This window comes from Narcine bancroftii, chromosome 9 (genome assembly GCF_036971445.1).
Source record: "Narcine bancroftii isolate sNarBan1 chromosome 9, sNarBan1.hap1, whole genome shotgun sequence".
In the NCBI taxonomy this organism is placed as follows: domain Eukaryota; kingdom Metazoa; phylum Chordata; class Chondrichthyes; order Torpediniformes; family Narcinidae; genus Narcine; species Narcine bancroftii.
Genome location: NC_091477.1, coordinates 19002284 through 19019251, shown reverse-complemented (window position 1 = coordinate 19019251; position 16968 = coordinate 19002284). Strand labels below are relative to the sequence as shown.

The 16968-nt window shown below is 37.5% G+C and overlaps 1 protein-coding gene across 1 annotated transcript in view; it reads right to left on the bottom strand.

Moving 5' to 3' along the window:
* Positions 1 to 2123: 2123 nt before the first annotated feature.
* The window catches only part of LOC138743248 (PDZ and LIM domain protein 4-like), an 87399-nt gene continuing 72554 nt past the window's right edge, over positions 2124 to 16968 (bottom strand). The window contains exons 4-7 of the mRNA XM_069898222.1: positions 10945 to 11132; positions 6164 to 6321; positions 4257 to 4377; positions 2124 to 3850 (exon numbers count right to left, since the gene is read on the bottom strand). Coding sequence (XP_069754323.1) covers positions 3655 to 3850; positions 4257 to 4377; positions 6164 to 6321; positions 10945 to 11132 — 663 coding nt within the window. The 3' untranslated portion in view covers positions 2124 to 3654. The remainder of the gene's footprint in view (positions 3851 to 4256; positions 4378 to 6163; positions 6322 to 10944; positions 11133 to 16968) is intronic.

The following is a 16968-nucleotide window of genomic DNA, read 5'->3' as shown; positions in this document are numbered from 1 at the left end:
ATACAAAAAGGTCCTTACAAAGAGGTCAACTGAAAAACTGCAAACATGGCAGTCACAAACCTCCATTGAGCTCAAGAGCAGTGGCATGCATTTCCATGATTTCACTCAAGTCCCATACGCAACAAAGTATCCAGTCCAACTTTGTCATTTTGGTATTGAAACTGGTCTGCACAAGACCGCAAGCAACTGCAGAGAGTTATGAATGCATCTCAGGCCATCATGCAATCCCACATCCCTTCCATCAACTCAATTTTTACCTCATACTACCTTGGCCCTGTTGCCAACATATTCCACCTTATTTACTATATCGTGCACTTCGTCATAGTAACACTTTACCCTGAACTTTTTGACTTAATGTGAAACCATACCCTTCACTTTTCTTTTATACTCTCTCCAACATCCCAACCCCCCACCACCCATTGGGTAGAAGGAGCATGCATAAGCTTGAAAATACACGTCCTTCAAACACAATTTCTTTCCTGCAGTTAGCAGACTCCTGAATAGACCTCCTATTGGTAAAAGAGGATGCTCCTGTACTGCTCAATCATGATTTACTATATCCTGCACTTCGTCATAGTAACACTTTACCCTGAACCTTTTGACTTCATGTAAAACCATACCCTTCACTTTACTTTTACTATTGCATTACCTACATTACTTCTCTGTGAATTGTCACCTTGTTGTGGTGAAGCATGTGTGGTCCTGAGATCCCGAGAGTGGTGACGTCTGGAGCCATGCTCCTGTTAGGGCCACGCATGGCGATAAGGTCAAGGGTGAGAACCACGACAAAGAAAAATCCAACTAAGATCTCAACAGTGGAACAGGCGGACAAAGTTACTTTGAACTCAATGGCTGTGAAGGCAGATGAAGGCTGCAACAAATCCATTAGCTCCAAATGTCATGGAACTGGTTGGTTGATTTGTGAAGTATTGTGTGCTTCTTGGAATGTAACATTAAGTATACGCTAAACAAATACACACACAGTTGTCTTTGTTCTGTGGGCCACTTTCCAAGATTGAACTCGTAAGCCACTTTAGAGCCCATAAATAGATCAATGGAACAAAGACTATAATCCTTGACCTCCAGGGTTAGCCACGACGAAGACGACCTACAGTATTTATGCATGGGTTGATTTACCTGGGTAAGACCAAAGCACTTTTCTCTATCTTGGTACATGTGACAATAAACAATTCAACTCACATTCAAGCATGATACCAGGCAAAGCACATAATTTAACTTCGAGATATAGAACAACAACATATACTTCCAGCCTACAAGAACCCCCAAATATACCAATGTGACAAATTAACCCCTAATCCAATACGTCTTTCCAAAGTGGAAGGTAACCTGAGTATCTGGAGAAGAAAACCACATGGAGAAACTTCTTACAGATAGTGGTAGATTTGAACCCAGTTTTCTTGTGCTGTAATAACATTGCATTAACTGTGCCACATATAACACAAAGTATATTTGAATACCAACCGGTCATCTTTTTAATACATGTCCTAATCCTTTTCCCACTACCAACAAGAATCAACATCAACCAACAGATCAAAAATTGGACTGCATATCAGTTCCAATTAGTGTAACAATGTCAATCATTGCTCAGAAGGCAGTCACTTTGTAGGATGACTGCTGTCTTTCCAGGAGGGAACCCAAATGAAATGCAGAACATAACGAGTACCAAATGAAGAATAGGGACTGATGTGATATTTATCCATATCCTACTTGTTCTTCATTCATCACCAAAACAGTTACATCAAACTCAATTGGAAGGGCATCTTGCACCTCACTGCAGAGAAAAAAAAAATCAAGCAATCACTTCAAACCCATGAAGAAAAGAGGAGTTTCTTTAAAAATTAATTCTTTGTGCCATGGAAGCAGTGCATCTTCAAGAAAACATTACTTTCTGGTCTGATGCACCCTCCTGGCACATCCTTACACTCTTTTTCCCCCACAATACCAAACTGAAATTATAGTCAAAGGTTGTCAAAATAACTGAAAACATTTCAAAATTGCTCTTAAAACCATTTACCCAGAATCCCCACCAAGCCTCATCAAGTTTGACTTTCTCAGCCCCCCTCGAACACCTGTTCTGAATGAAAAGTACTTCCAGCTTTAAATTCAAGCAGTCAGTTAATAACCTTTATTGCTCTTCAACATGTGCAAGAAATGAGGCAGCTATTCAGAATGAGCTGGTCCAAAAAGGATACAATTAAGAACACATTTTGCAGCATTTCCCAGTAATGTTCATTGTTTCATAGTCCCAGCCCAATGGTGGAATAGTTACTTACATTATTTACAGTATCTAGTTTCTGGATTACTGGCAAAATGAGCAATTCACATTCGGTCATATTCTCTGACTAATTTTACACAAATATTTATTCAACAGGTGAGCTTGATGTTTCAGCACATAAGACTAGTTCAGAACTGCCTTTACTTACAATGTAACACCAACCCAAATTAACAGTTTGGTTGATAGCAGTGGGTTTAATAACTTTGCAACTTATACACCGTAGCTGAAAAACCATCAAAGGCCAAGAATCACAATCAAGTTCAAAGTGTATAAAAAAACCCAGTATTACACACAAGATGAAATTCATTTCCTATCAGGGCAGGAATAATTTGTTGTCTGGAAACCATCAACATGATTCATTCCTGAAGGAAAGTAGCATTGATCATTTAAAGCAGGACAGCACACATTAGCAATCTGTCTGAAATAACTACGAAACATTTGACATGGCAAACACCCTACTCCTGCAGAAAAAAAAGCCTCTTTTATGTTTAAGCAATGTTAATTATTTGTATCTACTTGTAGTTAACCTGCAAGATCAAGAAGTGCATTCAGAATTTTTTTTCTCATATTGATTTCAAATGTAATTAAAATTTATAAAAGTTACTGCAACTAAAGGCTAAAAGAAACACTTATTCAGTTACAATTCTGAAAGTAAAAATTAAGTTTTTATGCCATAAATGTGGTCTGTGTTTTGTTTTCAAAATGAAAGTAAAATAAATTTGACTAAATTTCTCATTGAAATTTCACAAAGGCAATCTCAAGTCAAAAAGATGTGAAGAATTCGACATAACCATATTGAGAACCAAGTGCAATTATTAATCCATGTTGAGTTTTATTGTTATAAATTTAATTGTGGATGGTGCAAATAAAGTGTGCCAATTTAAGTTAAAAATAGAGCATTCACCAGACCTCACAAGTGATCGTCTTTCAAAGTTCTTCACGACACTATTCCTCCCCACCATCAATGGAAAGACAGTTCTGTTGACATTTCTCCCACAATAAAATATCGTCTATTAGTACTCAGTCTGTGATTAAACATGAGAAATGGATATCCAAATACAGCAGAAATATATGTTTACAGAGGAGAAGCAGGCAGAGGTAAAAGAAAAACAATAATAAAAAATAAATTTAATGCAGTCAACTGTGTCAAGTTAATAACATTGTTTGAACATGGTTGGCAAACATTTATAATTCAACTTGACAAAGTTATCTCGCCATTTCTGGATGCACAATTTTGATTCACTGCCTCAATACTAACTCAGATTTAAATTATGGCACACAGGTGTCAGAATCCAGATCTTAGAGCAAAAAGAATTATTGTTTTTTTTTAAATACATGGAGATCCAGAAGGCATCTGCTTACACCCTGGAGTTGGGATACACAGCTACAACTTCATATCCTTCTGGAGGTTGTACTCTTGCTTTTGCATGGGTCTCACAATATAGTTGCTCTTCAATGAAGAAATATCCTTTCTGTTTCAGATTTAATCCACAGTCAGAACACATGAAGCATGCTGGATGATATAGCTTATCTCGTGCCTTAACAACAGCACCACTAGAAAGAATAAAAATACAAATGATGAGAGATACATAAAGGGACGATTCAGACGAATGCACAGTTAATTAAAATTAGCAGGTTAATAATGGAAGAAAGTCTGAAGAGGAAATTAAAGGATGAATAATGACAGTCTCTTCAAGATCTAAAATTATGAAGTTTGGAGCAATACCCAGAGAAAAAAGGATTGGCTGCTTGGAAACATTTTCACCCACTTCCAGTGGTGTGGATGCTGTAACAGTATCTTATTCCTCTCGTACCCTTTCATAGGTGTGTGCATTCACAGATTACATTTAGGTATTAAAACATTAATCATATACTTTCACCTCATTCATTCTGGGGAGCACCCTTATAACAAAGTTAATTTAGCATAAATGAGAGGTCTACTGAAGCTTTGTATACGTACACAATGCCAGTCTCACATCGAGTACATTGTGGTAACTTCTGCAGTGTGGGTGGAGCATTGCTGAATTTTGATACAGGGGATTTCATACTTTTGATGGTAGACGGCCTTTCACTTCTGTCACCTGCAAGAAATTTTACAAGATGAATATACTCATTTTCTGTCATTGCCAATAATTTTTATATACTGATAGATCAAAGAGTAATACATATTCATGCAAATACTTGGTCAGTTTCTAATTATACTTGTGATATTGAGTTTACAACTACTTACTACATTTTAAAAAAAGATTTCCGACAGGAACATGCAAAATATCAGTCAATTTCTGATAGATACCACTGCAAGACTCTGCAATTATTAATTTATTTGCAGCTTACTGATGACTTATACCAGTGGTTTTCAAACTTTTTCTTTCCACTCCTATACCACTTTAAGTAATCCCAATGCCATAGGTGCTCTGTGATTAGTAAGGGATTACTTAGGATGGTATGGGAGTGGAAAGAAAAAATTTGAAAATCACTGTTTTAATCATAACTCATGATGTGCACGGTTCCCCAACTCCAAAGGAAATGGGCTAATGACAATATTTCTCAATCAAAATACTTTAGTTACAATTGGGTCGAGAGCAGTGGTGCTCAACCTTTTTTTCCCCACACTCACATACCACCTGAAGTAATCCCTCACTAATCACAGAGCACCGATGACATTGAGATTACTTCAGGTGGTATGTGAGTGGGAAAAAAAGCTTGAAAACAACTGGCTTATACTATTAGATCACCAGAACTATGAATGAGAATATTCAAAAACCTGAAACCACCAAATGTCATTTCCTGATCACATTATTGATGGAGCAGTAGAATGAATGACCGGAGTAGTAGACCAATGATATCTTTTTTAAAATGTCTACGATATGTATATGCATTCTTTAATTTTTCAAGTGGATCCATTTAACATGAATCATGTGGACGCTTAAGCTTCAAATAGTTTTTGAATAAACTATATATTCATACAGGTTGTGCTCCCATGAACTCTTTGTAATTTAAAGTGAAATTGGCTTTTCTATTGGTCTTTTCAATCTTCTGTCTGAGGGGAGGGACATTCATTAATGCTGGTCTAAAATTCTCAGTGATATAGATTGGGAACAAATTCAACTTCCTGATTCTATTTTCAAATAGAAGTTATCTGCCAACATATGTGATTCTTGTTTTTTTTTAAATGATCAAATAAAATAGAATTTAAACATTCAATTGAATTTGAATGGGAATTATGAGAAACATTTTAAAATTCCAAGCCATATCATGGGTATGTCAAAATTCAAAATCTGAGACCCCCCAAAATATTTAAAGGCTGATTTTTTTCAAAATCATTTTCGAGATGCAGAAAATGCAGGCGAGTTTAGTATTTATGGCCCTTCCTTAACTATTTAGAGAGCCAACTTTAACTACTGCAGTTGGAGGTCTTAGAGATCGATGATCAGCATGAAGTTAGAGATAATTTTGAGGCTATTAAATATTTGAAATTATTTCTTTGTAAGTTCTATTCCTTAATGAAATGACAGTCAGCAGCCAGCATAGGACAGCTAGCACAGAAATTAGAAGACAGTTGCATGTATGGAAGGTAGAAAATGAGAGGCTGACCAAGGGTGAGCTGGAATTGTTATGTGTTGGAGGTAGAAAAGAACTTGATGATGGTTCAGAAATGCACAATCTAAGATGGGACCAAATGACCAACAAAACAACTGGTAGGGACATCGACAAAGTGCTGGAAAAAAGAGTTTATGGTAGATATCCATACTGACGGTTGCATGTAGCTGGAATAAAAATTGCTGCACAATTAGCAATGAATGGGAAAGTGGATAAAGACAAACTGGGCACTATTTGTCCTTGTTTCAGCTGTACACAATCTATTACCTGTCTGCTCAGCTTCCAGCATCCCTTGCAGCATTTTGAAAGATCCTGACTGCTTGGGTTCTGATGGTGGCTCCTCGCCATCCCGAAGCATCTTATAAACATCTGATTCAGTGTCAACCTCATTCCACAATTTTGATGATAGCTTTGACGGTTCACTACTAAAGAAAACATAGTTGTACAAATTAAGCATTGACAAAAATAGTATCATGTTCATTGCTAATTAGCTGCAATTAAGCAAATTATCATTCTGCAATGCTGAAAATGTTGGCCATCAATTTACAACATGCCTCGTGAACTGAATCATTCAAATCTGTGATATTATTCTATTACACTACACATTCATTTATTTGCAGTCAAATGCTCTACCACTGAGCTATACCCCCATCACATTCATTTATTTGTATGTAAAATGTTTGAGTACACTTTTCCTCCATTCCAAGTAGTGGGAGCTATATCATATTTATATGCAACTTATACTCAAGTACACTGAACAAGAATAATTTATAGACACTCCAGTCCCTCAATAATAAAAGTAGAAAATGCAGGCTATGGCATAGTTTGCATGGAGGTCAGCGCAACACTATTACATGCCAGCAACTTGGGTTTGAATCTGCTGCTGTCTTTAAGGAGTTTGTATATTCTCCCCATGTCTGCGTGGGTTTCCTCTGGGCAAAAGGATACACACAGCTGAACCATGGAGCATACAACAAACTTTGTTATATTACACTAGAGGGAGTAAGAGATGCAAAGAAGAGTGGATCATTGTCACTCCTTCTCTGCTCTGAGCACTACTCAAAGTACACAGTATTTTGGCACACCTTTTTGGCAGTGCATTTTTCACAAGTTATTAAACAGGTTGATTTGAAGTTGACTGTTCTTGCTTCTTATTAGCATCTGTCTTTGTGGATTTTTCTTAGGAATGTAAATTACTGACTTCAAACAGTTAATCTCGTTTAAAGTTTTGAACCTTACAGATTTAAGGTAAAGTCTCGAGGGTTTGTTTCTAATATATATCAAACACCTTTGCTTCTGTGTAGCTTTGGATTTGATCTTATTGTGCAGTGCTAGTTACAATGGAATCCCGATTCAACGTAACCCGATTTAACGTGAATTCAGAAATAATGCAATGAGTCATTGATTCGGGCTTCAGGCTGCCACCAGGAGTGAATACATCACCCAAACTTTAGGATTACCAAATTCATCATTCTGTAACATTATTAAAAAGAAAGAGTATTGGTGAGCTCATTAATCGCTAAGTGATTGGTATTCTAAGGGAGACCTCCAATGCTAATGGCAGAAGAATTCTGATCATAATCAAAAATCTCCAAATGCCTGTCTGACAGATCAGAAACAGTCTTCACCAGGCAGGTGAGGACAGGTCAATGACTATGCCCTCAGAAGGCTTCATGAATAGAAATACAGAAGCTACAGTGTAATATGCAAACCACTAGTTAACCACAGAAAGAATGTCTAGGTTACGTTCGCCAAGAAGTATTTAAAAGAGCCTGCAGAATTCTGGAAAAAGGTCTTGTGGATAGATGAGATCAAGATTAACCTGTATCAGAGTGATGGCAAGGGCAAAGTGAGGAGGCATAAAATAACGGCCCAAGATCCAAAGCCTCCCACCTTTGTCATGGTTTGCATCTTGCAGTGTAGCCTCTGTATTTCTGTTCATGAAGTCTTCTGTGGACAGTAGTCATTAATATATCCACACCTGGCTCCTCAAGAGTGTTTCTGATCTGTTGGACATATGTTTGTGGATTTTTCTTCATTATGTTGAGAATTCTTCTGCCATCAACAGTGGAGGTCTTCCTTAGCCTACCAGTCCCTTCGTGATTACTAAGCTTACCAGTACACTCTTTTGTCTTAATGATGCTTCAAACTGTTGATTTTGGTAATCATAAGTTTTGGGCAATAACTCTTACTTATTGTTTTTGCTTTGCAGCCTCATAATGGCTTCTTTAACTTTCATTGGCACAACTCTGGTCCTCGTGATGAAAAATGGCAACTACAAACTCCAAACATGATCAACAGTTTAGAACCAAGCCTAGCTTTCTTATACCTAGACCAAAGAACTCACAAACGCCCATGAAGCCAATTGTCCCAAGCATTATGGTGCCCTGAAATAGAGGACTGTGTATAAAAAGTGCTATAATTTCTACATGGTCAAACCAAAATGTTAACAAATAACCTAGACTAAAATGTGGAATCTGCACTTTAATTATATGTGAATTGTTTGATTACAAATTTAAAATGGTGGAGCATAGAGGCAAATAAAGGGCAAAAATTGTCTTTGTCCCAAACATTATGGAGAGCACTCTATATTCACAAGGAAGAATCATGGAGAGGAACAAAAAGGAAAAGGACTCATCTAATTGAAATTGGGAAAATTAGGAAGATTTCAGAGCAGAAAGGGATGATGTGCAAGGCAAACAGGGTGACGATGAAAGAGCATCAAAGATTTGGGAATGAAGATGGTAACATTCTCATTAAGTGACTCAGGGAAATATTAATTCTGTGTGAAGCAACACAACATATTCTCTGGTAATTACTATTTAACAAGGTATTAGAAGTTATAGCAGTAGTTACAATGGATTGGCAGTTTTAGTAATGGATCTTCTAAATCGAAATAAGTTGCAATCTTCTAAATAAATAGTTCTTGATGTATTTCCAAAGATTATATGAAGTACAGTAAAAGCCAGCACCTATGGGCATTGGTAGATGCGGGGTAGGTACATTTTCTGGTCGCTTCAGATCTGGTATTGTGTGGATTGGTGAACTAACCACTAGGGGGCGCCAATTTAAAACTTTTTTTAACCTATTTATTTTCCGCAATTTTTCTTTTGCTGGTTGCTTGAATTCGAGATAACGGGGTTTTTACTGTAGATTTTTTGCATCGGTGAATTTTGCAAAATTGTAAATATTTATTCATACACTAAATACAATTGAATTAGGCAGTTTTAGAATATTCTTTGCAACAAGTAATTCTGTAATTAAAATGTAGGAATTATTGAAGTGAACAGAATTCAAATTTGACTCCACCATATACCAAATTAACAGACTTATGCCAAAGCAGAAAAAAGGGCAAAATTAGTTAGATTTTCCCCATTTTTCACAACTACTTCAGCAATCCCTGCCAAACTGCTCACTTGTTGATATCAACTCAAAACAAGATATTGGCTCCAATATTCCTGGAATTGAACAGATTTACCATTGTCAAATCTGAGACTAGGAATGGATATTTTGAGAAGGTAATGGATGATAACTAAAGGTTATGATAATAGCTCAATTGTTTAACATGTGGAAAACATTTAGCAGAAAGACTGTTAGTATCAAAATGTAGCACAACTTACCTGGTGAACAAGGAAAATAAAAATGACATAAGTCATGTAAATTACTGAAAAACGGCAACATATCAAACTGTGCAATATAACATTTACTCTATAATGACTCTCTCCCCCACCTCTCTACAGTTGTGGAGTTCTTCAGCCAATGGTTAAAAAAATTCTCAAATGCCACAGTTTTAGTAAGCCATGCAACCTACTTTCTGTGAATCGAACAAAAGAGGCGACATACTTCACAAATTAAAGTGAGAAAATGCACAAGGAACCAACACATCTCAGCGAAGTCCAATCCTGGAACTACCTGGTTGCTAACCATTTTCATTCCCCTAACCATTTCGACACACATCTATACTCTGCCCCATTTACCACTTGAGGAACAACACATTGAATTCCTTCTGGACAGCCTTAATCCCAAAAGCATGGGATGCTCTAAATTCCAGTCACCCCACCTCTATCTAGTTCTGCCATTTCCATTTCTTCTTTAACTATTCCTGTTCTCACATTCAGATTTAACTCAACCCCTTGCCCCACAACCCCCAGTGGCCTCTCCCACTTTATGTCCAATACCCAATCACCTCAGTTTCTCCCCTCACTTTCCCCCCTTCCATTGATATCTTCCTTTCCTACTCTCTTCTCAATAAAGGGTCCTGATCCAAAACTTTTGACTATTTCCATCTATGGATCCTATGAATCCTTCCAGTTTCTCTTTGTGCAAAACATTCATGAATCTAACGAGCAGCAACTATTGAGTCTTTGCACTCATCAACCATGTTTCTAGCCCTTCATACTTTCAAGAGAATAAACTTTGTGCCAAAATCAATGGCAATAAATTTGTGTTTTCCAAATTTCCTCAAATTGGAGGAAGGCCAGAATTATTTTATTCCCTCAGTAAAACAAACAAGCATCTGTTTGCAATTTATTATCAGGACAAAAAGACAATGGATACATTATTCTTTTTGTTCAAGAGTAAGGGCGCTGTGCAGGAAGGGCCCACTTGAACGAGACTGACATTACAAATCCAGGTGAAGCTGCTCCAGAAACTGATTTCATGTTGTGCGAAATGGTGATACGTTGCAATAAAAGTCACTTCTCATTATGTGACAAGAGAACTTCGTCAGCTATGTAGTTTGCAAAGTGAGAAGTAATGAGAGAATTATTTTATTGAATACTTGGTTCTTTGACTCTCAATTACATTTCGTCTCCTCTCCTGCTGGGCCATAGCTCCATGCATTGCCAGCCTTCCCCCCAAATTACATTATTCATACACAAGCCCAAGCAGAGAGTGCAAAGTTATTTTAAGTGCAAGAATTGTTAACGCTCAGCTAGAACGTGGCAGGAAAATGGGAGCGATCAGAAGAGCTATTGTACATTTTTCCTTACTTCTTGTGCAGAGAATGGGTAACCTTGTTTTGATATAACTTATTAAAATCTACTTACTGTTGTGGAGAGGCAACGTGAAGGCCACTTAACTGTTCCTGCAAAGTGTGATCTATGTGGTCATTGGCATACAATGCAGCAGGAGTGTTGTACTGTGGACTTGCAAACTGTCTGGCCTCATTTATATTTGCACCAGCTGCAAATGGCATCGGCTTTCTGTTATTTGGACTTCCAGTGGGTCTGCAGTCCTACGGTGTAAAGGAAAAATTTTCTGAGGCTGTGCATAGAATGCAAATGTATTTCAATGTAATATGCATTATAGACTCTCAAAAGGTCAGTGCATAAACAAGACAAACTTTCACAAACATCATCAGAACAAAATACAAGATTTTAAATGATTATTACGTACTGGCTAAATTATTTGCCCCAAATGTTAAAATATCGCTTTCCTCTTAATACCTTAAGAATAAAACATTTTTACAGTACAAGATAGATGGGAATTAAAACAATGAAAATCTGATCCTGAGTGGAGAGAACAAAACAGATCACATGCAATATTTATATCGATCATTCATTAATTTCACAGATTGTGTTAGTACAACCTTGGAATTGGTTGGAAAATATTTTATGAACTACTTTCATGAGAGTGAATAAAATCGCACACTTGAAAAGGCTTGTAGGTCATAAGTGTTCTGCATTTTGATGTTAATAATATCAAGGCGGTGTCAGTTCTGCTCAGCAAAGGGAGTTGCAAGGTGCTCCTTCCGTCTGATAGCCTACAGATCACGCTTGGGCAAGGTGCAGTACCTGTTTAGCCTCTCAATCAGTGACACGTAAAGTCATGGATTGCAGATGGTGGATGGTTTTTACAAGCAGATTCTACAAATTAGAATTTATGGTTCCAAAACTAAAAATGCTGGGCAGATGAATCTGCTGTTCAATGGCCAGGGTTACCCATCCAGTATGGACCCTGCAACTGAAGAAGGCAGCAAGAAACCACTTCAGTATTTTTCCCTTGTGTAATCATGAACTCAACATCGACTATGCTCTCAGAAGGAAAACAGGGGAGGCAACAACTACAATTCAGAGGGTCAGATATCGTGACAGATGTAGAGACATGACCACCCACGCCAAATGGCAGGGCACCTGAATGATGAATATCAAGGGAAATTGTGGACAGCAACTTCACGGAGCTCAATGCAAAAATCAGGAATACATATGAAGTTATCCCTGTGCTCACAGACCAAAGATAAAACATATTTTCAATGACTTAAGCAACAAACAAAAATATCCAATGACAAGGGTATTTTGGGACTTGATTATTGAAAGTGGTAAGTGGCAACTCTGGTTGATAGAGCAAAGAAAAAGTGTACTTTTCTTTTCAAATGGGAACTAAGTGAAAATTATTCCCAAACACATTTTGCAGCCAAAACTATAACTTGCAGCTGTAGTATATCATTCTTTGTGAATGTTAATTTAAATACTTTAAATCTAATTTATACTGAAAAGTTTTAAGTATATTAGGATTTTAAAAAAAGGTGAGAGTAGCTATAGGACCAACAAAAATTGACGAGATATTGTAATGGGAGACGAGGAGATGGCAGAGGAACTGAATGAATATTTTGCACCAGTCTTCAACATGGAAGACATTAGTAGTAGACCTGACATTCAAGGCTGTCAGGGAAGAGAGGTAAGTGTAGTCATGATCATTAGAAAGAAGGTGCTTGGGAATCTGAAATGTGAAAGACAGTGGTTCTCAACCTTTACTCAGTGTAAGGTCTACCTGGCTTCTGGTCTAACATGCCTTGGCCCATTCGTGGCACTGACTAAGCAATATTTTCAAGTCAAAAGCAGTTCTGTAAGAAACACACCTTTATTTAAAGTATTTTATTTAACATTTTTAAAGACCCACATGGAAACATGCTGTGGCCCACCAGTGATCTAAGGGTAGACAAGTCTCCAAGACTAGATGGAATGCACCATTGGGTTCCAAAAGTAGCTATAGAGATTGTGGAGACATTATCAATGATCTTTCACGGATCAAATCTGTCATGGTTCCTGAGGACTGTAAACTTGTAAAGATCACTCCACTATTTAAAAAGGGAGGAAGGCAGCAGAAAGGAAATTATAGACCTATTAGCCTAACATCAGTTAGATGTTTGGAAGTAGTTTGAGTCAATTGTCAAAGATGAGGTTATGCAACACCTGGAGATGAATGACAAGTTAAGCCAAAGTTAGCATGGTTTCATAAGGGGGAATCTTGCCTGACAAACCTACTGCAATTTTTTGAGGAAACCACATGCAGGCTAGGCAAAGGGTATGCAGTGGATGTTGTATATTTGGACTTTCAAAATATCTTTGACAAAGTGCCAGAAAGTGGTGAACCACTCGATTTTGATATCACAGGCAGCTGTGGAAGCCTAGTCGTTAGGTATATTTAAGGCAGATATTGATAGGTATCTGCATTGTTGGGGTATCAAAGGTTATCAGGAGAAGATAGAGGAGTGGTACTGAGTGGTAAAATGGATCAGCTCATGATGGAATGGTCAAGAGGACCTGATTGGCCTACATCTTGTGGTTTTCATTTCACAAGAATAATTTTGCTTTCTGTACACAATTTAAGTTCAGTTTATGACTTGGTATCTCAGTAAAAGATTCAAAGAGTCTAGTTGTTCTAGTTGAGTTGGCCTTAAATGGTGAAGGGTCTCCATTGGATCCAGTCTTCCAAAAAGTCTTTAGAAAATGTTTAAGCACAGTGAAAAATGCGTGCTCCTGTCCATTCATTTTCTGGTCCAAGACACAAGATTGGGGCACTTCCTGTTGGGTGTGACATGGAGTAGTCGTCTCTATCGCAGCTCGATACTTTCAGTATTCTTTTTGCCCCTATTTACCTTTTTAAAACTTTCAAAGAGGTTTCAAATTTCATATTTAGTGTCTTTATTTAAGTTGAAATGGATTCAAAGAGTGGAAAGCATGGAAATAAAATGGGGAAAAAGCACGAATGACGGATGTGCAAACCCAAGTCCATTGTGCAAGCACACTAGAAGATACCTCCAGATCCCAAGATGCTGCCAACACTTGCAGCCAAGCTGACAGTGGCAAACATGCCCAAGAAAAATAATTGTTCAAGAGATATTACAAAAATCCTACTAAATACAATTATTTAGAACTCACAACAAAACCAGTCATAAATTCCAGTTTTGATGTGAATCTGTTCATATAACTTCTGAAGTTTATTTCAAGAAATACAAATTACAAAGATAATTATTTATTTTTGCATTTCCATTAGAGTGCAGTTCTTAATTCCATATAGAAGTATCAATTGTACTGTTAATAGTTTAATGGGACTCTGGATAATAATCAACAATGTGTACCAAAGTTCAGCAAATTCCATGCTGAACTACACATTTTCAGACATTATTATATCTGGGAAACCAGTTCAATGTTGATAGACTAGAGAGAATGACAAAATACACCATCTAAACAGCAAATCTAAGTTTTTATGGGTGATCAAATTCTTATGCGAAATTGAAAGCGTATGCCTTGATGTGGATGAATACGATTGGGCTCTGCTGTATTCACTCTGATCCATTTCTCCATTCTACTTGAATGGCTACTTATGAGATTGAGGATCTAGGTACATCAAGTACATCCCAGCATGTTCACTGCCTTCATGAAACAAATGTGATCAGTATTTTTATTTTGAAGCATCAAGCTAAAGAGAAACAGAAGTGACCATCTGACAAAACTAAAATCATGCAGATGCTGGATATCTAGAAAATCCTCTATGCAGTTAACAGGCGCAACCTGTGGGAAAAGAAATAATGTTAACAGTATGCCACCTAAAAACTTGAATTACCTTTCCTTCCACAGATGTAGACAGTCTTAGTGATCAAAATGTGTGTTTAGTGCTACCATTTAACAAATCACTTGCATTAGCATGTGATATTAAAGCAGACCCTTGTTTGGAAAGTACAAACACTTAAAAAAAATTCCTCAACTCACTTCCAAATTAATTCATTAAAAGAAAGCAGATGAGATCAGAGTTCAAAAAAAGTCGCTGTCATTACTCAACGATCCTTCTACAATGTCGAGGAACAGTTGCCCACTGTACATTATTGCAGCAGTAATGACCAGGTTGCAAACCAAATCATTTTGCCAGGGAGCCTATCTAATAATGTTTGTCAAAATGAATCAGTTTAAACTTGGGAATGAGGGGAAGCAATGGCTTTGTTCATGTCTACAGACTGGAGACTTGATCATAAACATGAAGGTATTGGTCATGATTTCAGGAACTGACAACTTCCTCCTGCTTCATTTTCCATTATGAATCTAACTGGCAGAACCATTTTAAACTTTTATTTTAAAAATAGAAGAGGCATCTTGGATTTTATTTTTAAATTGTTGCAATATATACTCTATAGCAGGGGTGTCAAACTCAAATTCACAGAGGGCCAAAATTAAAAACTTGGACTAAGTCGAGGGCCGAACTAAATATTTATTGAAAATTTTCAACAACATCTGCATGTTTTCTTTTCTTTCAATATATGTAATGTTAAACTTTTTCTTATTAAAATAAATGTTTAATAATAGTTTTGGATAAACTCTTTCCAGAAGCATTAACAAATGAGAAATAAAAGATTCAATAAATAATATTTCTCTATAGAGGATTTGTCAAATGTTGCTTGTGTGCTGTCGAATAGTAAAATCTGAGGGCTATTGAGAATGTGGGAGAATAACATGATTCCTGAAACAATCAAATGGGTGACTGATTGTGGGCATGAACTCTAGCAGGGTTATTTGCCATGCCCTTTTTCCATTGGTACAGATATCCTTTGATTTACACACTTTTCAAGTTTTATGCCTAAAGAGCTTGTATCCAGGTGCAGGACCATTTTTAACCAGGAATATATTTATCACTGTGACATGAAACTATTGGAAGATTGTTTTATCCTGAGATTAAAGTTCATGATCCTTACTCAGGCCTGTGTGCGGGAGGGCGGGGTTTGCGGGCGATCGGGTTGGACAACGACAGTGCGGGGGCATCGGCTCTCGCTGCAGGGCGGCATCTCGGCGGATCAGCGGCCCCGTCACCGTGAGTCGCGGATCGGCCTGCGGCAGGGAGGGGGAGTGGGCAACAGTCCTGGCGAGGTCAGGCCCGAGGCCTCCAGTTCCGGGCGCTGGGAAGCGGCCTTGGCTTCCCCTGACACCGGCCAGGCCCCAAAACCAGAGTCCACGGTGAGACCCTGCAACGTAAACAGAGGAGGTGGGGGCGATTAGCAGGCTGATGCCAATGCATTCTGGGATTTGTTGTATTACTGTGCATGCGCTATACTGGCGCGGCGGCCAGCGGGCCACCTCTAATACATTTTTGAAATGATCTTGCAGGCCAAATATAATTATATCGCGGGCCAGAGTTTGACATGTGTGCTCTATAGTTTGTGCTCAAACCTAATTGTGGGCAATACTAGACATTGAAACTATTACACTTTTATTTGGGAAAAAGAATGCATGATATAATGTTACCATGATGTCCAACAGCTTTTGATAGATTTCCAAGAAATACTCTTATCCATTAAAGTTCTGGATTAGGTTTTTTTTTCATTTATACAGAGCTAGACTGAACATTGTTAGAACTAAAAAAAATTAAAAATGGACTTCTCACCAACAACAAAGCCTGGGACTGAACAGTTTTGAAACTTGTGATTAGATTGGACTTAAAAGGAAACATGCCAGGGAAATCATAAAATCCAGAATTTGTGCAGACAAAAGAAGTTACTTTTATTTAAAAATATGATGGTGTGATTTCATCAAGGAGTTTTAATGTTTAGTAACAAGATTACACAAATTTGACTCTGTTAACATGTTTGAAGATGGATGTTTGCCAGAATATCAAAGCTCTGTGCTTCTGGATTTGCAAGATACCAAATGCCCTCAGATAATTTGTCATATTAACACTGAGGTGTCCTGAACAGAAGTCAAGGGCATCTTTAATTCTAAAAGTAAGTGAAACATCAGACAGACAACAAGAATTATAGCTAAGGTTCCAAAGATGTCCAACTGAAGTTTTATATGAACTAAATT